The sequence below is a fragment of the Syzygium oleosum genome, unplaced genomic scaffold (assembly GCF_021117445.2).
Source record: "Syzygium oleosum isolate NSW1041296 unplaced genomic scaffold, Sole_v2.1 Sole_v2.59, whole genome shotgun sequence".
NCBI classification, from domain to species: domain Eukaryota; kingdom Viridiplantae; phylum Streptophyta; class Magnoliopsida; order Myrtales; family Myrtaceae; genus Syzygium; species Syzygium oleosum.
Genome location: NW_026607543.1, coordinates 1,077,298 through 1,100,355, shown reverse-complemented (window position 1 = coordinate 1,100,355; position 23,058 = coordinate 1,077,298). Strand labels below are relative to the sequence as shown.

Below are 23,058 nucleotides of genomic sequence, written 5' to 3'. Positions count from 1 at the left end.
CCCGACCGACTTGGTCAAGCATGCCAACCACACTGATTGGTCCAACCCCATGAAGCACATTGTTGTTAGTTCGCCGCCACCGTAAAAGTGCTAACCACGCCTAATAATCGAGCTAAAATCGCACAATTATTCGCCCACCCGCACACATGTATTGTATATTGGCCACTTAGCTCGTGGTCTTCAATTGTAAGGCTATAAAAATTTCATGCTAATATATTGATCCACACACTCACATCTTTTCTATGTAAGACAAGACTGCTCTTTGTTTGTTAAAAACAAACTATTAACAACCATTTGTACTGAGTACCTTCTCAATAGCAAGTGGTTTATGAGCGGAACAAGACGAGAACCTGGGATATCCTGATCCATGGAGTGAAAAGTTATCAAGAGGCTGAGGCCTCAAGGCCCAAGGTAACTCATTGCATGTGCAAAGCTCAAGTCACGGCTGTCTGCCAAGGTTTAAGAATCTGAGTAGCCCGGCCCTCCCATAATGAGTGATCTTGCATCAAGCCAAGTCATTTTGTCATACACACAGCACTTCCTATTGATACTTCAACAGTGCTCATCGTTTATTAAAAGCTTCATTTCACCTGCTCAGGAATTTTCAAAGCGCTGACCAGGTCTTGTTCTTTATGCAAGTACTTGCCTCGATTAAATCAAGGTGTCCAAAAGGGACTGAGAAAGTTTGAGTAGGGACACATTAATGTTCCATGTCCTCTTTTGAACAGCATAGTGAAGATTTCTCTATCAAGTTCAATTCCAACCCAATAAATCACTTTGAACTGGAATGCTTCTCTGTGGCCAAACATGCCACGGTGTGAACTTAGTTCGGCCTAGAATACTACCTGACCGCTGTACGAAGAAAAAACATGTTGGAGTACATCATAGAGCATGTAAACATGTTATGTGTCAGTTCACATTTCCCACCAGTTATGGTGTGAATCTTTCACATGATTTGGAAGGTTGAACTAAAACCAAGATTCTTCTCCACCAGAAGAGGATCAGCAGACGCACAAGTTTTCACATTTTGGCACTAGTTTTCAAAAAAAGCGGACAACTTGAAAATGCTTCGTTCTCTCTGGCGGCTCCTCTCTTTTCCACACATTTCCTCCAAATCTTGATCGGAATTCTCCTCGGGACATCTCTTCATCACGTAATGATAATGGCTAACAAAACCCAAAAAAAGTGGGCCAATAATTGCGGGGAGATTAATCATAATCATTGGTCATAAGGGTTTCACACGGATCTCTCTTAGGAGCAAACCCATTCCTGTCCTATAGTGAAAGCTACTTTGAAAAACCAAGCAGATGTCGGTGCATCTAGGGCTAGTGATTTTCTCACGGAATTACACATACTTTTGGACATGAACTAAGATGATCCAAAACTAATACGAGAACGAAAAGCATGAAGCCAATGCAACTGCTTTAAAATAGAAACAGGCATGTTTCGGGCAAGTTCTCGGGGACTATTTACATCTTCATCAAGTTGCTAAAACTTCGAGATAGTTGTATTCTCAGAAATAATTCCCTGAAAGTATACACCGTTAGTCATTGCATACATCAAACTGATCTGTTAACATTGACCAAGGGATCAAACCAAATATATACTAGCCTAACAGGCCAGAAGAAGTCAACTTTTACCTCCAGTATACTGCATCATCTGAAGACTACTCAGTCAAGTTAAGGATGCACTTTGGACTTGCATAGAAGAAGAAAAGGCAACATTTTGATTAGGTCAATCCTGTCTGCTTGCAAGTTACAACCCATTATATACAATCCCCAGTCCTACAGTCCTAGCTAGTCCTCCACACCAACAAAATGATGCAAAAGAGCAGCAAAAAATAATTAATCTCACATTAATTTTATTAATAAAAAAAAGACGTGTTTTTTCTCATAATCTTGGAATATCCCATCTTTTAATCTCAAGTTGGATCATCAAAAGACAACCGTGCAAGAATGAGTCCACTAATTCAGCTGCAACCACTGGATTCTGTCTATACGCATTACTGCAATAAGTAGATGAACATGCAATCTTCTAGAATACTTTGCAGGGCCCCTCATGCTCCTGTTTTTCAAAGTAAACGCACGTACGATGTCTACAGTTTTGATTTCATCGTTTAAAGTGTGAGGATGACACTAAATGATATCCTAATCAGAAAGGGTGTTAATGGGGAGAAAAGTCAAACCACTAAAGAATTTTTAAGCACCTAATGTACTATAGTATGACTTTTCAGGTGTCCCCACGTTGGAAATTTGAGCACCAAATTTACAAAAGATATGTGTAGATTAGTCTAACAAGAGAAGATACAGAAAAAAGATCTTGCAATAGCCCCAATAAGAAAACTCCTAGGCCATTGTCTTTGCCTCTTGTCCAAGACAATTTCGCATTCTTGCACCAGATGAGAGCCTAAAGCAAAGAACTCCTGCAAGATATCAATAGTCATCTTTCTTGCAGAAGAAGATGGCGAAACTCGAAACCCTCCTCCTTGTTCTCTTGTTCTCGTTCACCTCCAGAGCAGAAATTGTATTCCAGCTGATGCAGGGCCAACAGCTGAAGGACTGGGAACACCTTCTTGCTCCAAAAGGTACGTTCAAACTAGGCTTCTTCAGCCCAGGCTCCTCGAGTTACCGATACTTGGGAATCTGGTACAGCAAACTACCTCATAATCCCGAAGCTGTCTGGGTGGCGAATCCAAACAACCCTATTTTCAATTCGTCTGGAGTTCTGAACTTGGACAATGATGGAAGGTTGAAGATAACTGCAAACGGTGGCCAGACGATTGTGGTGAGTTCCAATGATCCGGTCACAACTAACGTGACGCTCACTTTGCTCGATACCGGGAATTTGCTATTGAGGGAGGTGAATTCTGATGGAACAGTGGGAAGGGTTTTGTGGCAAAGTTTTGATCATCCATCGAGCACTCTACTTCCAGGAATGAAACTGGGTTTAGACATAAAAGCCGGGACTAACTGGACACTCACCTCATGGCTAAGCGACCGGGACCCAGGTCCAGGAGCTTTCCGTCTAGGCATGGATCCTGGAAGCGCCAACCAGCTAGTGATTTGGCACCGCGAGGAGATATATTGGACCAGTGGAGCATGGGAAAATGGAGGCTTTCAGATGGCACCTGAGCTGACCCGAGACGAGACAGCATATGAGTTCAGCTTTGTGTCGGATGAAAACGAGAAGTACTTCACTTTCTCTTTGAAGAACAATTCCACCATCACAAGGTGGGAAATTAATCTGTGGGGTCAAATAGTACGGTCTACTCTGGCCAAGGATGGTACTAATTGGCTCTACTCAAGTACCAGTTCGTGCAACTCGAATGGGAATTACTCGGGTGCTGTGTGTGTAGATCAAAAGCCGTCGGCTTGTAGGAATGGCTCGGAGCTGTTTGTGCAACAGAGAGGCTACTATAATAAAGGGGAATTGCTCTATTCTGACCATAATTCAAGCTTGACCCTGAGTGATTGCCATTCCATGTGCTGGAACAATTGCTCTTGCATAGCTTTTGGGAGTCTTTTTACTGATGGAACTGGATGTGAGTTTTGGAACAGGGGAGGAACATATATTCCAAATGATAACTTTGATGTTCTCTACGTGCTTACCTCGACTGCTGACAATGGTATGTAAAAGATCTAAATACACTGTGCATATTGTAATATACTCTAGCCTTGTGTTTTGCTCTTTACTTCTGAAGGGTCAGATCTCTAACTAGTACTTAAATGCAAAACCCTAATTGCGACAAAGTTACAAACTGAGAGCCCCCTGTTACAGCAGCTTGCAAAATGTGAAATGGGGCATGATAGGACTAAATACAGCTATCCGCAATGTATTGCACGTAGAACGACTTTCATTAAAGTAATTCTCATTTGCTATGGATTCCAGCTGAAGGAGGTTCAATGAGCAAAAGGAAAAACAAGTGGTGGGTATGGTTACTCACAGCCACTGTCATAGCTGCGGCTGTGCTAATATCGGGTTATCTTCTATACTTAAGGAAGAGAAAGCTGATGCTTCTGCAAGACAATGGTCGGGACTTTAGATTGTTTTGACGATATTCACCAGGTAGGGTACATAGAGTACAAGTCTAAATACTCTCTGTTTTATCTGCAGAAGAGTCAGAAACAAAGCAGAACCATGCATTGCTAAACCAACAGATGATGCCCTCTAAGAAATTCGGTCTGAAACGGAGTAAAACGAGTCGCAGCGACTTTCAGCAGTATAGCTTTTCTGAGGTAGATGCCGCGACAGATTACTTTGCACCTGCTAACAAGCTGGGACAGGGAGGTTTTGGACCAGTTTACAAGGTAAAAGACTCTATTCTATGATTCCAAATGCCATCTGATAGATGGTCAGCGAGTGCTGACAGGTTTACCATACATAGGGCATCCTGCTGGATGGACGACAAATTGCAGTGAAAAGGCTCTCAAGAAATTCAGGACAAGGGCTGGAGGAGTTCGTGAATGAAATTACATTGATCGCTGAGCTTCAACACACAAATCTGGTTAAGCTACTGGGTTGCTGCATTCAAGGGGAAGAGAAGATGCTGATCTATGAATACATGCCAAACAAAAGCTTGGACACGTTTCTCTTCGGTGAGTAGATAGATCGGTCAATTTGGGTTCTCAAATAGTTATTCGTAGTGGATGTCCATTGCCGTAAATAATTCTTTTGTCGACTGCCAATTGTATTTTTTAATATAAAAATGACAGATCCAGTGAAAAGGAAATTGCTGGACTGGAATAAGCGCCTGAGTATAATCGAAGGTGTCGCACAAGGGCTTCTTTATCTCCACAAATATTCAAGACTGAAAGTGATACATAGAGATTTAAAAGCAAGCAACATATTACTCGACGATGATATGAACCCCAAGATATCAGATTTCGGGATGGCCAGGATTTTTGGGCAGAATGAATCCAGAGCTAACACCAATAGGGTAGTCGGAACATAGTAAGCACAGTATCTCTAAGCAACCTTGCACAGTTCTCTCAAAATTTGTCTTGTAAACAGTTCTTACATGTCTGACATTTTCCTGTTATGGTGGGTAACAATGTGCAGTGGTTACATGTCTCCCGAGTATGCCATGAAAGGAATATTCTCGGTGAAGTCTGATGTCTTCAGTTTCGGAGTTCTACTTCTGGAGATTGTTACTGGCAGGAAAAATACTGTTTTCACATCATCTACTCTTGTTGGCCTCATAGAGCAGGTATGTGGTTCAAACTTCAGACATATCAGATTATTCCACTCACAAATTTGATGCAAATTCTGACATTTTTTATGAATATTGAACTTATTGCAGACATGGGACCTATGGAGTCAAGGTGACATTTTGGAGCTGATGGATCCATCTCTCGGTTCCTTGTGCCCGAAGAATGAACTGATCAGAATCATCCACGTTGGTCTTCTCTGTGTTCAAGAGGGTGCCACAGATAGACCGACCATGTCTGATGTTATTTCAATGATTACAAATGATAACGTTTTCCTACCAGATCCAAAACAAGCAGCATACTGCATAGGCAAAAGTGAATCTGGAGAATCATCCAGCGGGAAGTCGAATCTTTATTCCATCAATGATGTATCTATAACAATAATGGAAGCGAGATAGAAATAGTCCGTGATACTTCAGATTAGTATTCTTACAGTTCCTTTCTTGACAAATATTTTGTTTATAATGATATGAGGCCTACCGATAATTCCCATTCCTGAATAAGTTGAGCTATATCCAGTGTGACTCCCTCTAATTACAACTAGGCACAGAGCTACGACTATGCAATATTTGTGAATTTTTTGCAATTTGATAGTTTTTAACGGGATCATGAAGTTCCTCATTAAGTGATGCATGAAAACATGGGTCAGGTCTCAGTTAGTAGATATACTGTCCATTGATCGCAGTACTACATTGAGAAGTACACAAATCAATATCCTACACTAGAATCTAAAAATCCACCGAAATTTCTAAACGTGTTTCGAGATTCTCAGTTTTCATTGTATTTGAGTAGGCAGGATAGATCGAACCTACTTGTAATGGACATACTGAGCAATCGCTTGCAAAGAATGTCCAAAGGTGGAGCAACGTTTGATCACCGAGGAGTCTTCTGCTTACTGCTTCTCAGGCGAGTCCCTCCCTTCCTTCTCAGGATTCTCCCCTTCTTCTTCTTCATCCTCCTCTGCCGGATCCTATGGCAATGGTGGTGGCAACGGTGTCTTCGTGGGACTAAACCGAGGGAAGCACTCCTGTAATGTTTATAAGCATACTGCTTATGATGCTAATCACAAAACATCAGAAGCAAATTCACTAGAGTATTATCGGAGAAACAAAAAATTCCTAACTGAATGAAAGTTCAGGTTCGGTCGCCAATCTGCTGCAACTGATGTTTCCCCGGAATCAGCATATGTAAGCTTAAAAAGAATTTCGGCAGCGCAGATAATGATCTTCCTCCTTCCCGACAGCAGGGCACTAATGCGGTATTCCTTTGAGCATGAGGCTGACCTACGTACACTAGGAATCAAATTCCAATAAGTTTTGATTGAACCCGGCATCATCTGTCGATGCAAAATACATACTTTTGCCAGTTCGATCCTCAGATAAGACCAATTTCACTAAAACTAAACAAGATCAAGTCCTTTCCAGGGACCAAGTTCTGTAAAAAGAAGCAGCACTAACCTACGGCTTTGGCCCTATTCTTCCATGAATCACGGCCGGAACAATCCCAACTGTGCCCTTCTTCCCAGGCTTCTGATTCCACCTTCACCCACATTTCTCTTCTCGAAACTATCCTAACACGGATCCAACTTCACCAGCTCGAGCCACTTCTAGAGCAACAGCCATACCATTTACGGTGGAGAATTACCCATAGGCTATCCGAATGGAGAGGGGCGTGCTCAACTTTCTCTTCCTCCGGAGCCAAGCCCGCGCGCTCTTCTGCTGCCGCTGCTGCTCCTCCGACCGCCGCGATCCGCGCGCGGAAAACCCGGCCCCGACGCCGGTGAACAGGGCATCCGCGGGAGCCGAGACGGCGGGCGTCGCGAAAGGGAAGTCGAAGGCGACGAAGGAGGAGAGGGTGCCGCGGACGCAGGGAGGCACGTCGACGCCATTAGACCTCCCTGTGCGGGAGAGCGCGGCCCCTCGACTACACACATGCGACTGAAGAGAAGACGGGCGAGACCCCAGAGACTCACCAGACCAACTCCCTCGCTCCCGCATCCGGCGCCAAATCATCTCAAATCAAAAAATCGGTTTACTCGAGTCTCGAATCTATCCCGTTAACCCCCACCGGCTCCCGAGCATGAGCTGTTCATGCGTCCCGAGTGTCTCGAGTGCCTCGAGCTCAATGACCGCAAGAGATGGAACACTCCCGAGCACAAGAGATTGAATACCGAGCACAAAATCGAAGATTCCCGAGCGAGATGAAAAGAAGACTCTCTCATGAGCAAGAACAATCGAAGAAAACCTGCCCTAATTGCTCTCGTTTTTACCCAAATTTCATATCCAAGAAAATGTTGTTTGCGCTAATATGGAATTTCATCTCCAAAAGATATCTTCTTGAATTTGGAATTTGGGGAAAAATTATCGTAAAGTTGGAATGGAAATGCCATATAAGATCACTAAGAGCGATTTTGGATGGAAGGATTACTAGGGGTAATTTTATTTCAAGTAAAAGTTGGTGATTTTTTATGAGATAAAAAAATTAAGGTAAAATTGGAACTGAACCTAAAACTGGAGTTTTTTATATAACAAAAAAAGTTTAGGGTATAATTGGGACCAAACCTAAAGTTAAGAGATTTTTATGAGATAAAATAAAGTTTATGGTAGAATTGAAATTGCACCTAAAGTTGAGAATCTTTAATAAGAAAAAAAAATTTATGATAAAATTGAGACCCAAACGAGTTTTTCAGGGTATTAAGGCCCCTCAAAAACTGCAGATCGTCAAGCCCGGTAACTTTTTGGGCCGTGACCAATTCAGATGGTTCAGCTCATGGAAAGAGTCGAGAAGAGTATGGGAACTCCATCACTGAAGCTCAAAGGGAGGATTTTTAAAATCGCATTAGCTGGTCTAGGAGTGTATAAGCTATTAGCTGACATAAAAAGGCTACAACTTGCTTCAGACCCGAAACCATGGAAATGCTGTGGGTGCTCTCTGATGGGGAACAATCATGGACATGTTCCCTCGAGATATTTCGGATCTCTCGTTGTGCATTATTGTACTCTCGAAATAAATATGCCAGTTTCAGCCAAAGTATGTGCCAGTGTGCTTCTGTGCTTTGTCAGAGCATCTTATGAAGATGCATGTGAGTAATGGATTGCTTTCGTCTTTTATTGTCCTGCGGTTGCAAAATAATACCGAGTTTGGATAAGATCTGTATAGCATACACGTTTCCTCTGTCTTTCTAAACACTTCCCCTTCTCTCTCCATTAAAGTCTGGTGTCATCAGATGTCGAGCGACACTGTTAGCTTGGTGAAGTGAATTGATTACATGAGTATGCTCTCCACTTGCCAATCTATGGACAGATCAGAGCACTCCTTAAACTTGAGATATTTATAGAATAGATTCGTGATTTCTAGAGACTAAAAACAATCCCTTGTTAAGGTCAAGGAAGGGTCGTGTCTGTGGGACAACATATCTATCTTGAATTTCATGAGCCTTGTTTGTGGGATTGCCAGATTTGATATCATTGTCTTCAGTATCAAGGTTAATCCACGATTAGCATGCAACAGTTTGACACTGACAGCGGATGAGAACTATTCTGAATTAGCAACTAGCATCAGAGATGGTGCAAATAGTAGTCATAGACTCTGTTCCGACATATATAAACATACATTTCTCCTTCTGTGCCTCTTCTGTAGTAAAGCCTAAATCCTTTTTTAGTCTCTGTAGTGTAGCGGCCTCTTAGCCTGTCAAAACTTTCCAGACTACCATCAGAACACAAGAAACAACGACGGGTCACTGTCCTGCGTAAGAACCATGCAGCTTGCTATGCCCTGAGTTTAGCTTTGGCAATGCGCTTTCGTGCTAACACGGATTTACCCATCAATGATGCTTTCCCTTCATCCTCGCTATCTTCGCTATCCAACACGATCACTGAATCTGGTGTGGGCAATTCTTTTGGCCCCTTCTCGTTAATTTCCTCGGCATATTTCACATTTCGATCTCGACCTAACCGCTTCATTCTTCGACCATGGTCTGGCTTCACGGGCTTTGAGTCGAAACAGTCTTTAGAGACAGCCGTAGAGCAAGAGAACTGACTATTACGCTTGTCACTCTCCCGCGGTTGAGCTAGAGGACCTAACGATGACTTCTGCCCTGCTACACTTTTCATAGAAGGGTCATGGGGTCCTGAAAGCTCTACTTTGCCAGTTGGACCAAAATTCTCTTTAGCTTCTGCGTCTCCTTTCTGGTATGAGCCCTTGAGTCCGAGAGAAAGCTGCCTCCCACCAAGGCACAGCTTCTTACGTTTCGTACCGGCAGAGCCATCACAATTATCGCCACTCAAATCATTCTGTGAGTCCACTTCAGCTTGCCTACCTTTTCGAGGCATTTCAGTAGAACCTTTTAATGAATTATCAAGGACAATTGAGGGCAATAACCGAGGCATCTTGAGCATCTCTGCTTCGATACCACTGACTAACTGGCACGAACCTGAAGCTGTGGATGGATGCATTTGCTCACTAAATGGCTTCTCCAAAGTACAATCCACAATCTCCTTTTCTGAAGTATTAGATTGATCTAGATGCTTCTGAGACTGCACCACAAAAGAATCTGAAGTCCTAAGAAGCGAATGAGGGCTTAATGACTGGTAGTGAGGCGCCACACCCTCCTTGTCACGGTCGTGATTGTCCCGGAGTACATCTTCTCGTAGTGCTAACAATGGGATCAGGCCCATTCCATCCGGAGTTTGGTGATTGCTTCCTTCTCGGACGGCTTGCTCATCTCTTGTTTTGTCAACATCCAAACAGTTCTCATTATTAGAGGCAGACTCCCAGGGATTACACTTATCATTCACTTCCCCATCACCATCTTTTCTCTGGTTTGAGCTTGAGCATATCAATGAGAGCTTCCTAGTGAATCCACTTAGGTTCTTTTTGACAGGTTCAAATTCATTGACTCTATCTTGAGTTTCCTTCATACTCCGGTCACCTTCCATCTGCAGCACGAATTTAATGAAGTGCCAAGATAAGTCAATAAATAAAGAAGCAATTTGACCAAGTACGATGCTGCAAATTCAAATTCAACCCCGAAGTTTTTCTCTTTCTGTTTAGAGCCATAAAAACATCTAAGAACATGCAAAAACAGTATGAATCCAGCCAATGCCCCAGATAGAAGGTGGTTTCATTATAAAAACACTTATATCTTATAATGCAACCATGACAGCAAGTTGAAGGTTTGTGATACCGAGCTTGGACTGGAATTTAGTTCCATGGATGGATTGTCACAGATACTTCCACTAGCTCCAGCCTTGGCATATTTCTGAGTCATGTATCTTGCCTTCTCATCAAAAGCTTGTCTGTTATACTTGTATTCCCTGCTCTGCACATTCACGCAAATATGTCAAGCTTCAAGGTACTTCATCCTATAGGGTGAACCAGCCAACGTTGTTAGCAGATTTACTCACCGCGTCACACATAAGACCATCATCTGGATTTGGCTCACTGAGTAACAACCCAATACTTGTTAATACAGTTGAAATGTTCAGTGATGGTTGCCATGCCCCCTGTTTGGTTACCAGGACGAGCGTATTAGTAAGGATTTCAATATACAACACACATTCCTACAAACTCAATGCCAACCATCAGCAATGTAAATCCTTGACGGCAGTAACTCTGTGCCAGCCACTGCTACATAGTAGCATTGGCAGTTGAATGGGTACATAACAAATTGCAAAAGACTGTTAGCATAGATGACTTTTCAGTACAGAAAGTGTGCTATGCCGTGCACCTGTAACAGATTCTTGTCTGAGACAATGATCTAACTACAAATAGTGAATATCCAAACAAAATATTGGAATTAACACGACATGCAACATTGCAGTCAGCGCGAAGAACGATCAGTTAACAGAATGACAAGTTCATCGGCACAAGAAGAATACTATGAGGCGCTAAATTTAAGGGCTAATTTGCAAACCCCATTTTTACTATCTATACGAAAAGGAAATGCGTTCGAAAGATAGTCAATTTGCACTAAATGAAAAGCCAATTCAGGCTGGCAAACTCAAATATGCACCTGTCTGGATCGACCTTAATGAGCAACGGCAAAAGATATAGCATCTGCCCAGAAAGCAACTCCCCCAAACACAGTTACTTGTAAAACCAGCAATGGTTGAACGCGGGAAAAATCTATTCGAAACGTGACGGAACACACGAACTACAGATCGCAGCAAAAGCAATTCGAACAAGAAACCCTGGGCTGTCCTTGTGCACAATCCAAAAAGGGACTCACTTTCGGCGGAAGGTTGAGAATGTCGAGGCAGATCCTGCCTCCGGTGTCGATGTTGGGGTGGTAGATCGGCGTCTGAAAGGTCACGCCCGGAGGCTGAAATGGGTAGCTGCGATTCCACAAAGCCCCCCCGAATCAAACTCAACCAACCACCAAAATCCCTTTTTTTTCCATCTCAGAAACGAAAACGAAACCATAGAAAACTGAAAACGCACCGCTCGGGAATCTGGATCTTGATCTTGAAGACGCCGTCGGCGTACACCGACCCTTCGGGGCCTTCGATTTCTGGAAACCAACAACAACAACAACCCGGCACGATCAGCGTTGATACAGTGGGCAAAACAACAGAAAAATGAAGGGCGGCAAGAGGGGAAGAGGCGCGGGGGTGGGGCTTACGGGCGAGGATGGTGGAGAGGGAGGAGAGGTGGTGGTCGGAGGAGGAGGTCGGGGAGAGGAAGGGGAAGGAAGCGCGGGGAGGAGGGTCGGCGAGGAGGAGCTTCAGCTCCTTCTGCATCCGGAGGCTCAGCCTCGCTGCTTGCGCCATCTCCCTTCCTTCTTCTTCTTCTTCTTCTTCTTCCTTCTTCTTCTACCTGTGACTCTGCGTGTCTGTGTGCGCGATAGATAGAGAGAGAGAGAGAGACCGGAAAATCGTAAGTAGTGCGCGGGAAGAAGCAAAATTCAAGATGCGATTGTTGAGTTTTATTTTATTTTTCATATAGTTAATACCACTGAAAATCATAAACCATATCCGTTTAAGACAATAGCGGGTATGTTTGGTTTTTTTTTCTCTTTTTCTGGGTCGAATGGATGTGTTATTTGAGTGAAATAATTTTTCGCTAATTAGTTTTATGGACTTTCACGGAGTTTGGGTCGCTGAAGATGATTGGTCCACGGAAATTTATTTGCATTCTTGAATTGAGAAGATGAGTTCCTCCTTTAAGAGTTTTGGTGGTATAGAAAAAGTTTAGATATTGATTTTTTAACTTTTTATCACAAAAAAAAATTTGGGCATCGGCAGACATTTTTTTGGGTTTGTGATGGTATATTCCATTTCTTTAATCTAAAAAGAAATTTAAAAGTTGAATCATATTTTTGGGTTTGTGGTGGTATATTCCATTTCTTTAATCTAAAGAGATTATTAAAAAGTTGAAAAAAGCAAGATAGTGTTGAGAGTGGGATTTGAACCCACGCCCTTTCGGACCAGAACCTTAATCTGGCGCCTTAGACCAACTCGGCCATCTCAACCTTGTTGTCATCAGTGCAACCCCAAATATACTTATTAAAAAAATCATGGAATTTGATGAATTCCAGACCCTTTGCCGTCGAAAATCCGTCATTGAAGATTTTTAGTATTTGATCGTGCATCTTCTTCCGAGCTCCAAATGCCAAGGACTCAGCCCGACTAATCAATCGAGATGCTAAAAAACCCCAATTAGCCGACGGTCACGGCGTAAAGGAATCGATTCCGCGCGTTACCTCGCCAATAGCCCCACGGGTCCGGAAACTCGACCCGACCCCATCCGTAAAGCTAGGGGAGACTAAAGTTAGTGTGGGGCGTGGGGGGGCAAATTCAATTTCGAAATGGTCCTCCTTTTCCCCCACCGTAATCATCTCTCTTTGAAATCGAGAGCAGCGTTGATCACCTGGCCCCTTTCTTTAATTAATCCTTTTCCGTACGTTGACCCATCACCTTTCGTTGTCCGGTCAAAGAGAATGACAGTTGTCGGATGCGGGGGGGAACGCGGTCCGTCGGATGGGCGCCGAACGGACGGCGATCCGGGCGTCGCGACCACCATCATGACCAGATCCGCAACGCACTGGAGTGGGCCACCGGGAACAGAACAGGGAGGGACCAGCCCCGATGACTTTCTGCCCTTCGCCAACCCAACAAGGCGTGACCGCTCCCCTCTCGCACTCGCAGCGCTGCACATAAAAAAATGTCCGTATTGAAATAAATAAAATGATTAATATCACAAAAAAAATTATAAACTGATATACCTATGATAAATTTATCCTATGTTAGTTTTCGTTAAATTTTACCTTTAAATTGCTGAGTTAGATGACCCGTAGCAGTTGACAAGTGTGCCAATTTAGAATTTTACCCCTCTATTTGTCATAAATTTATCAGTTTGTGATTTTTCGTGGTATTAATATAATTTAACGAGGGGGTAAATTTATTATAAATGTACCAGTTTTGAGTTTTTGGTGGTCACAAAATTAATTTAGGATAAATTTGTGGCGGGTATACCAGTTTGGGGTTTTTAGTGATCAAAAAATTAATTTGTGATAAATTTATCTCAAGTGTACTGATTTTGGATTTTTTGTGGTATTAACCCTAAATAAAATTAAATATTAACATCTGTAAAGATCCTCGGATTATATGTGAAATTATTAAAAGCCATATGAGTGCTCTTAATTATTTTATTTCTTCTAATTCACTCAAGGCGTTTTTACTCAAGCCCAAGACGATAATAACCGTATGAGTGCTATTAATTATTTTACATAAATGTCACGCTCATCTATTTATCTACTTCATGATAGAATGTTTCAAGTTACTTTTGAGGATCAAATGAGATCAGATGTCATGAGTCCCGCATGGATCAACTTGTCAAAGGAGCAAATCTTATTCGAACGTCAATTATACTTGGTTCGGTACTCGAGTATTCTCTAACGATTCGATTGAAGGTCTAAATATAATATTCAGAATTGCAAGCGAATGTTTCGGACTCATTAAAAATCAAATTTTCAATATTTATGTATCAACTTAATCAAATTTTTAGTTTCTTATAGTTCTGTTCTGCTCATCAAAGGTTTGCAATTCATGTTACATTATAACTCACGTGTTAATAAAGCAACAGGCAGCAGCATCTTCCTATGCATCTCTGCCTAATTTAATTATATATCTGCGGCGTAAAATAAAAAATATATATAATTTTTTTAGATATTTTCTCGATGATTATAGTAAATTTGGGTTTGGTGAAAAGCGGTAAAATGTGAGTTCGAGGGAAAAAAATCACTACAAATTCCTCAAGAAGCCACATCACCTATTCAGTATATTAAACAATTAGAACTCGAGTGGTTGGAGGGGATATTTGGATTGAGCTCCGACTTGAAGATACCATCATTGAACAGCTTGCCAATTTAAGCAAAATCAAAGTGGGTCACGTTTTTATAAGTTCTAGCACTTCTACATGGAAGATCCCTTGAATATTAAGTGTAAGCGGTTTTAGGGTCGGTCCAAATTTTAGGATATGTTCTAGATGGAACCTAGATCGACCATGTTGGAACCGGTTCTTTGCTTTTTAAACCTAAAACTTACTCTACATACCTTGGAACCTACTCTATCAATTGATTCTAGAGTCTACTAAAAAAGTGGCCAATTTCTTTTTCTTTTGTTTCATTTTGTTTTATTTTTTTTTTGTTTCATTTTTAGTTAAGTAAAGTGAAAGTGAACGCAATAGCAACAATCCATAAAAAGTTTAAAACATATAACCACAATTTGTTGGCTCCCCATCCGGTTTTTACCTAGGAACCGGAAACTGACCGGCACAGATCGAGAATCGGACTAGTGACTGCAAGAAGTTGGAACCAGATCGGTTCCGATGGCCGATTTGATCCAGTTCCTGGTTCTTCTCCGGATCCATGCTCACCCCTATTATATACGCACGCACGTGAACATCATTCTACTATTTTCTCGCATCTTTAACATTGGAACTAAGTTTTGTATTAAGTCGAGCTCATGTCCGTCGAAAAACCTTTGCTCGAGCAAGTTCAACATCCATTTGGTCCCGAGCGATCGATTCGCGAGCTCCAGAAAATGTACGATGTCGAGTTGACTCGGTAGTAAGCTTCATATGTAGCCAGCATTTCTCCCAAATAAGAATTTACTCCATGAACTGATTCTAAATTTCTCAAACTCGATAGCTATTACGCACCTCGATGGCGCTATAAATCCGCACCGGTCGAGAAAATCGACCCGGGGGCTCCCGATTCGCGGGTGGGTGGGGCGACGGGCGAGCTGCCGCCGCCGGGCCGGCGATAGGCCCCGGAATTCCAAAACCGAATAAAAAAAGGTGGTTCGAAAAATCTCGAGGGCGCGTAGCCTAGCACATGTACACGACACGAGGGTCAAGCGAAGAATCTCACCCCCCACCCCGGGCGTTTCGTTTCAAAATCAGTTCATAAAAGTCTCTCTCTCTCGATCTCTCTCTTCTCGTGCAAGACCGCAACAACAACCGCCACCACTCTCTCCCTCTCCCTCTCTCGCATTTTCACTCCCGTCGACGGCCGGCGATTTTCCAGAGAGAGAGAGAGAGAGAGGGAGGTCGAAGCTTGATCCGATCGGCGGCTGGTCGGCGACCGGAGGAGGAGGAGGAGGAGATGAACGCCGTCGGCAGGCAGATGTCGCGGTCCGGCTCCACGGCGGCGCACCACCACCGCCAGTACTCCGACAACTTCCTCGACTCCTCCCTCCACGGCAAGTGGCTCCAGTCCGCTAACCTCAGCCAGGTCTCGCTTCCCCTCTCTTTCTCGCATTTCCCACTCTCTCTGTGTCCCGTCGAGGCAATGAGGAAAGCTCTGTGCTGTGCAGGATTTTGGAGTCGGAGCTCGGGGCTCGCGGTCGAGCAGGAGCTTGCTGTCGTCGAACCCCGGGACGCCCCCGGTGTACTCGAGGTCCTCGAGCTTGAGGAGGAACGAGGATGATCAAACGTCCCACGGCCTGCTCGGCTCCGGATTGCTGGATCTCCATTCTTTTGATACCGAGCTGTTGCCTCAGGTGATGCGCGCCTTCTTGTTTAGAGCATCGCCCCGAAGTCCGCATCTTTTCGGTTTCTTCGGCGTCGTTACCCAGTGATCGGATCGCGGGTGCTTTTTGTTTCGGGTTCTATTGGGATTGTATCATTCGCCATGCGCGGTTGCATACGTTTCTTGATGATTTGCCTGCTTGGGGCTCTGTTCTGGAGAGCCGGACAGTACAATCAGGGCATCTTATGGCGATATCGATCATGTGCTGGTAGTGTAGCGAGTTGTATTTATGCAGGACCACGCATTGCGATACGAACTAGAACTTGCGGTTGAGTTCAGTCAGGATCGTACGTGTTTTCTTGTTTATATGGGGAATGCATAGATGATGTTACTGTCCCAGTAGTCAATAATAGACCTTCTGGGGATGTCGTGAATTATTTATTGAGTGTAATTATTGAGATGAGAGTTACTACTCAAAGTCTGAAGGCTTCATAGGAGTACTTCGTTCTGCACCCACTACATTCTCGTAAGACAACGATATGTATATCGCAGCAGGAGGACTCTGTTTTTTCTTTTATTTTTTTTTTAAATCTTTTGCCTGTGGATATGTGCTCTCTGCTGCATGCTTCCTCTTTATGTTTTGGTTGTCCTTCATCCTCCTCATCACGTGAAATCTACATGAGGAAATTGTCTGGACAGATTGAGTAACCACGTAAATGCAGCTTTAATAATGGTTAATCTCCTTTGCCAACCATATTTCTAGAGAATGGAGAATTGTCGTTCTAGATTTGATATCCTTCCGTTCTTCACAGAGTACACACAGCCAGCATGTCTTTTTCAGGTCGGGAAGAAAACATAGTGGAAGAAGACATTTCTTTCATAGAATTTTTATGGTATTTAATCCTACTGTGAGGCTTTAGGAGAAATAGATGTGAGGCTATATCCTCATAAATTTTGATCTCTTCCTTTTCGTGTTATCTCCTTTTTCACAATTGAAGCGTCTATTATCTTGCCTTCAGGAGGTGAGATAAATGAGAAAATTCTGATGTTGGTTCTGGATTATGATTGTCTAGCAACTCAAGTTTCAATTTTGCTCTGTTGTGCTACACGCTCAAGACAATGCTTCCACTTGCCATTTTTGACCTCTACATTTCTTGAATGTTGATCTTTAATGGGCGAATTTGTGTTAGCTTGGATGGCACTTTCACCCGGATGTTTCACTGTCTTTCCCATGTGTTTTACTGTTAGGTCTCCTCCAACCTATATGATGAGTACTCCTCACTTCATCAAACTGTTCGTGGCGGAAGTTTTGTCTCTGAGCCTCATGTTTCTTTTGACAAACTTAACGACCATATTCTTCCTGAGAACAACCTTCTCAGGAGCTTCGTAGCAGACAAAGAAAGGGTCAATAATGTTGCCAAGATCAAAGTTGTGGTATGCCTCTTATTGATACCATCTGGACCTATATTACACAATATCAATCTAGTGTGTTGATCTGTTTTATTTTGTTTCCCAAGTCTTCATATGCATATAGCATAGATGTAAAGAGAGATTTGGAACCTTTCATCTGATTATTTACTTTACTCATCTGTTCCAACACGCAATAATTATTCTTCGCGTGCAGGTACGCAAGAGGCCACTTAATCGAAAAGAAATAGCAAAGAAAGAGCAAGATATTATTACAATAGAACCAAATTCGAGTTCTCTCACAGTTCATGAAACTAAACTTAAGGTAAGTTTCGGCTCATTGTATTGATTAAAGCTTCTTCTCACTACTCTTTTTCTTTTTGTGCTTTGGATTGTTGAGCAGTTAGCTCTAACCCTCTACCCATGGCAGAAATACAGTATATGGTCTCTTATGCAGTTGAGGAGCTGATTATATTTTAATTTTAGCACACTTCTCTTCGTGCAGGTTGACTTGACAGAATATGTGGAGAAACATGAATTTGTCTTTGACGCTGTGCTAAATGAGAGTGTTTCTAATGATGAAGTGAGTATATCTATATTGCAAGACTTCATATATGGAGATTGCAGGATAGGCCCCTAATTTTTCTGTGCCCATTTCATGTCCCTATAGGTGTACTCTGAAACTGTGCAGCCAATAGTTCCTTTGATTTTTAACCGAACAAAGGCTACATGCTTTGCATATGGGCAGACAGGCAAGTTCTTTTGCTCTTCTGAAGTGAATGAACTGTTTATAACCATTCTGTTCCTGTTTGTTTTCTTTCATTCATTCTTTTGACTTTCAGGCTTGTCAATTGTTTCTCGTCCTGTTTATTACTACTGATGAGATTAACTCGATCTTATTTGTTTTAGGAAGTGGAAAAACATATACGATGCAACCACTGCCCCTTAAAGCATCTCAAGATATATTGCGGCTGATGCATCATACATACCAAAACCAAGGTTTTCAATTATTTGTCAGTTTCTTTGAGATCTATGGAGGGAAGCTTTTTGACCTTCTCAATGACCGGAGGTATGCTCTTTCATTTTGTTGTAGTTTAATGAGACAAAAGTTAAGGTAATTAGATATTATCTTCTGCAGAAAACTCTGCATGAGGGAGGATGGGAAACAACAAGTGTGCATTGTTGGTTTGCAAGAATACAAAGTGTCAAATGTTGAGACAATCAGAGAGCTCATTGAGTTAGGGAATGCTACCAGAAGTACTGGCACAACTGGGGCAAATGAGGAGTCCTCTCGGTCACATGCAATTCTTCAGCTTGCTATTAAAAGATCGGCTGATGGCAAGGAATCGAAGCCTGCACGCCTCATTGGAAAACTTTCTTTTATAGACCTTGCAGGAAGTGAACGCGGTGCAGATACTACTGACAATGACAAACTGACAAGGTGCGTTTTGCTTGGATTTATATGTTAACCTAACAATTGAGAGGGGATTTGTTTAAGGTCCTTTGGTGCAATCATTCCATTTTCTCAGCCCCATGCCGCAATGTACATTGAGAAAAAAGAGTCATGATATTGAGTATGATTTCAGCATTTCAATGAACAAACAATATAAAAGAACCTGCGGTTGGATGTGGCATTAACCTTCTTTGCTTCCTTCTAGTAATATGATTTATTTGCAACTTAGAGCCCAGGATTTTTTGAAGATCTCTGGGCTACAAAGATGCGCTATTCTCCTCTTGGTTGAAACATGGAGAGAAAGCTAGCTTGCTGAACTAATTAAAACTTTATCGTAAAAATAAAATAACAACTGAATTATAATTTTTCTTCAATACTTTTCTCCAGAATGGAGGGTGCTGAGATCAACAAAAGCTTACTCGCCCTGAAAGAATGCATCAGAGCTCTTGATAACGACCAGGGTCACATACCATTTAGAGGGAGTAAACTGACTGAAGTTCTTAGAGATTCATTTGTTGGTGATTCACGAACGGTGATGATATCATGTATTTCACCTAGCTCTGGATCATGTGAACACACTCTTAATACTCTGAGATATGCTGACAGGTACTTGAATGACATTTAAGAACGGATTTTGGGAAATGTCTCTCGAATTATCTGACTCTTATGAATTTTCCAGGGTGAAGAGTCTATCTAAAGGGAACAGTTCCAAAAAGGATCTGATGTCTTCATCTTTGAACATTAGAGACTCTACTACTTTCCCCCTTAGTTCACTTTCAACGGCCGAGTCAAATTTTGAGAATAACATGGATGAAACTGCCAATGAAAAGAAAAATTTTCTTCGGCCCAAACGGATGAACCGTGAAGCCTCTCCACCCATCAATGTGGATGGTACAGATGGCGGATGGTGTGAAGGAAACGTGGCAGAATCACTGTATTCAGGTGCTTATAAACAACAGAAAGGATTTCTGCAGGACCCAATTTTGAAAGATTCTGATTATTCTGCGGAGTACAATGTGCTGGAGAAACCAACAAGGATGTCTATCAACAAGGTAGAGACATCTCAAATTTCGGATATTGAGGAGAAACGGAGAGCAGAAATTCAGCTTGAAGGAAGGGAAGTGCAAGAATTTGACGCAACCAACCTTCACTTGGAAGATGATCTAAGTGCATTGCTGAAGGTGATTTCATAGAAGCCATTCTCTTTCAATTTTACTGTATTCATCACTCGATTACTTAGTGGAGTGTTGCTGTGTTTTATACCAGGAAGAGGAAGATCTGGTGACAGCTCATCGGCAGCAAGTGGAGCAGACAATAGAGATTGTTAGAGAGGTGAGTCCCTACGTTATTTTTATTCGTCTCTTCCTTTTTGTTCTCTGCATGTAGATTTGTTATCATCGAAGCTCTAATGCAGGAGATGAACTTGCTCGTTCAAGCCGATCAACTAGGAAATCCTGTGGATGACTACATATCTAAGCTAAGTTGCATTCTTTCAGAAAAGGCTGCAGGGATTCTGCAATTACAGACGCGCCTGGCCCAATTTCAGAAGCGTCTAAATGAACGCGGTGTTTTGGTATCTTCTGGTGTGTGACTTCACCAGAAGTAGGACAGCTAGTTGTCCTGGTTGGCATGTGTTTATTAGTTTCAGGTCGGGTGCATCGTCCGAGGTCGGTATGCGGTTTTGTCTTATGCTTCCTTATGGTGCTTTTAGTAACTTAATTGTGTCACAACTTGCGAGTTACGTGGAGCTTGATTCGCATATTCTGTAAATTATGTGCCTTTGATTTGCTATGAAAATGAAATATAGAATGGATGAGTTTGTGGGTGATTTCTTTGTGGGCATGATAATGTCATTCGAATAAGCTGAAGTTCATCTCTTTTGTGAGACTGAACTCGAGAAAATATATATTCATACAAATCTGTGGATTCAGCAGAACCACTCCTATTCTGTGAATGTTGTCCCAACCACACACAACTGGAAAAGATAGCGAATGACACGGCACGACAAGGCTAGTGGAGGTTCAGCTCGAATCATGAACGGATTAAAAATCTGGCGTAATAAAGTTCGGCGTCATCTGGAGTAGAAATTGTCGATTGGATTGAGTGCATACACCCCGAGTTCATTTGAACTATTAAATTTGGTGGGTCTCACGTGCAAGCCGGCGGGACTTACCTGATTTATAAGTTAGGTGAACCAAAGTGCATGGATTTGTGTCGGCATATGGACAGATGAAACGTTCAGATAAAGAAGTACTAAATACGCTTTAGAAGGAAGAATGGATGCAACTCCTACTTGAATGAATTTGTTGCTGGGTTGTGAGAGAGTGTAATGGGATTGGAATTGAACTCAACAGTCTCCTTTTCAATTCTAGTGATGTCAACAATTGATGGTCGGCAAGTATGATGGTCCCGATGATGATTAACGACCCAGTCCGACGAGGACGTTATTTATATCAACAATTGATGGTTGGCAAGTATGATAGTCCCAATGACGATTTTGCACGTATTATGTGTTAACGACCCAGTCCGATAAAGGCGGAGAGTGGTCGCCAGAGCCAGAGGGCTTGGATAAGGAGCGGCTCCTAACAGACATCTAGGATTGCGAAGAGGGTAGGAATGAACCAAATTACATACCGAATAGAGGGAGCGCGATTCTAAAATATGCGTGTGTGTGACAACTGGAATTAACTCAAGTCGACACCTTTTGACGTAACGGCAATACTTAGCTTTGGAACTAAGCGTGCTTAAGTGGAAGCACTTCTAGGATGAGTGATCTCCTAGGAAGGTACCAACTTGTATGCTAAAGGACAAAACTGTGAGGGTCGGTATGGAACGAGCTAAAGCAAACAATATCTCAATGAGTTAATCAAGGTATATTACAATATGGTATCAGAGCGAGACCCCCTCTAATTGGTGTGTGGTTCGGGGACGAATCAGGTGAAAGCTAGTGGACCTGTAACGACCCGGTCCGACTAGAGCAGAAAGTGGTCATTGGGGCCAGAGGGCCTAGACAAAGAACGGCTCATGACAAGCTATTAGGATGGTGTAGGGGGTAAGAATGAACCGAACCATGCATTGAATATGAGGAGAGATTGAATATGAGGAGAGCGATTTTGAGATATATATGTGAAAACTGGAATTAACTCAAAAAGACGTTTTTTTACGTGACGGCAATATTTAGTTTTGGAACTCCAAAATTAAGCGTGCTCAGGTGAGAGCACTCTCAAGATAGGTGACCTTCCGAGAAGGTGCCCACTTGTACGTCAAAGGACAAAACCGTCAGGCTCGGTATATGATGGACCAAAGCGGACATTACCTCAGCGGGTTAATTCAAGATGTCACATTACCTGTATATCTCACGGGTGATTTATGGTGTTAAGAGGACAAGTTCCAATCAAACTCTTAATATATAAGTCGAGACCGCTATCTTGGTGGACCCAACTACCATATCGGCCAGGGACTCAACCACTCAAAAGGAACTTAACACTCAAACTTTTACCCAAAATTGTTCGATGTTCCCTACGACGTGCGACCACATCCGAAACAAAAATCCCAAATTCCCTAGATGCGAAGATAGTCTCGTCCTCGAAAGAGCAATTGTCAAAGTTTGGGAGACGTGACGCATCATTCACGCCGTGGGCGATAATAAAACAAAAAACAAATGCAATCTTCTCTTATTAGATTGGATAATCTTCACGGCTAAGAAACCCATGAATCTTCAAGTCTCAAGTCTCAAGTCTCAAGTCTCTTTCAAATCTAATTTCCCCCTTCACAAACTCGGATCCTTTTCCACCTGCATTTGACCTTTCCTCTGTTATTTTATGTGCATACACATTTATGAAAAGGAAAGACACCATCATCTCTGTCCCATCACAGTTGCCCTCACCAAAAGGGAGCTTGGGATCTAAGCTCGGAGACAAACTCTCTCTCACTAATTGAAGTCGGTTAACCTTGACAATGACTGTGACTGTTCATCTTGCAAGACTGACCAATCAGAGAGGCGAGCAGGCTGATAACAA

The 23,058-nt window shown here is 42.5% G+C and overlaps 2 protein-coding genes, 1 long non-coding RNA gene and 1 other non-coding gene across 6 annotated transcripts; 1 reads left to right on the top strand and 3 right to left on the bottom strand.

The window, feature by feature from the left end:
* Window positions 1-1,705: 1,705 nt before the first annotated feature.
* On the bottom strand, window positions 1,706-7,481 carry LOC115690481 (uncharacterized). The gene is made up of 3 exons (XR_004006847.2): window positions 6,331-7,481; window positions 2,982-6,234; window positions 1,706-2,758 (listed from the first exon to the last, which is right to left on the bottom strand). It is a non-coding gene; the product is annotated as an uncharacterized LOC115690481 (long non-coding RNA).
* Window positions 7,482-8,733: 1,252 nt separating this feature from the next.
* Window positions 8,734-12,067, bottom strand: LOC115690420 (uncharacterized). 2 transcript variants are annotated; one of them, XM_030616754.2, is made up of 6 exons: window positions 11,830-12,067; window positions 11,649-11,718; window positions 11,437-11,542; window positions 10,613-10,711; window positions 10,393-10,527; window positions 8,734-10,144 (listed from the first exon to the last, which is right to left on the bottom strand). In XM_030616754.2, the coding sequence occupies exons 1-6, from the start codon at window positions 11,975-11,977 to the stop codon at window positions 8,975-8,977; spliced, it is 1,728 nt and encodes a 575-aa protein (XP_030472614.2). In that variant the 5' UTR covers window positions 11,978-12,067; the 3' UTR covers window positions 8,734-8,974. The 2 variants fall into 2 exon arrangements, with proteins under 2 accessions (XP_030472614.2, XP_030472613.2); XM_030616753.2 differs by having other exon boundaries at window positions 11,649-12,067.
* A 530-nt stretch (window positions 12,068-12,597) lies between these two features.
* TRNAL-AAG (transfer RNA leucine (anticodon AAG)) lies at window positions 12,598-12,678 on the bottom strand. The gene has a single exon. It is a non-coding gene; the product is annotated as a tRNA-Leu (tRNA).
* Window positions 12,679-15,698: 3,020 nt separating this feature from the next.
* On the top strand, window positions 15,699-20,867 carry LOC115690460 (kinesin-like protein KIN-13B). 2 transcript variants are annotated; one of them, XM_030616798.2, is made up of 12 exons: window positions 15,699-15,942; window positions 16,025-16,210; window positions 17,428-17,613; window positions 17,804-17,911; window positions 18,092-18,169; window positions 18,257-18,338; window positions 18,496-18,655; window positions 18,725-19,027; window positions 19,427-19,645; window positions 19,719-20,220; window positions 20,306-20,371; window positions 20,454-20,867. In XM_030616798.2, exons 1-12 carry the CDS (start codon window positions 15,814-15,816, stop codon window positions 20,628-20,630), a joined length of 2,196 nt encoding a protein of 731 aa, XP_030472658.1. In that variant the 5' UTR covers window positions 15,699-15,813; the 3' UTR covers window positions 20,631-20,867. The 2 variants fall into 2 exon arrangements, with proteins under 2 accessions (XP_030472658.1, XP_056163773.1); XM_056307798.1 differs by having other exon boundaries at window positions 15,700-15,942; window positions 18,257-18,342; window positions 18,500-18,655.
* The last annotated feature ends 2,191 nt before the right edge of the window (window positions 20,868-23,058 follow it).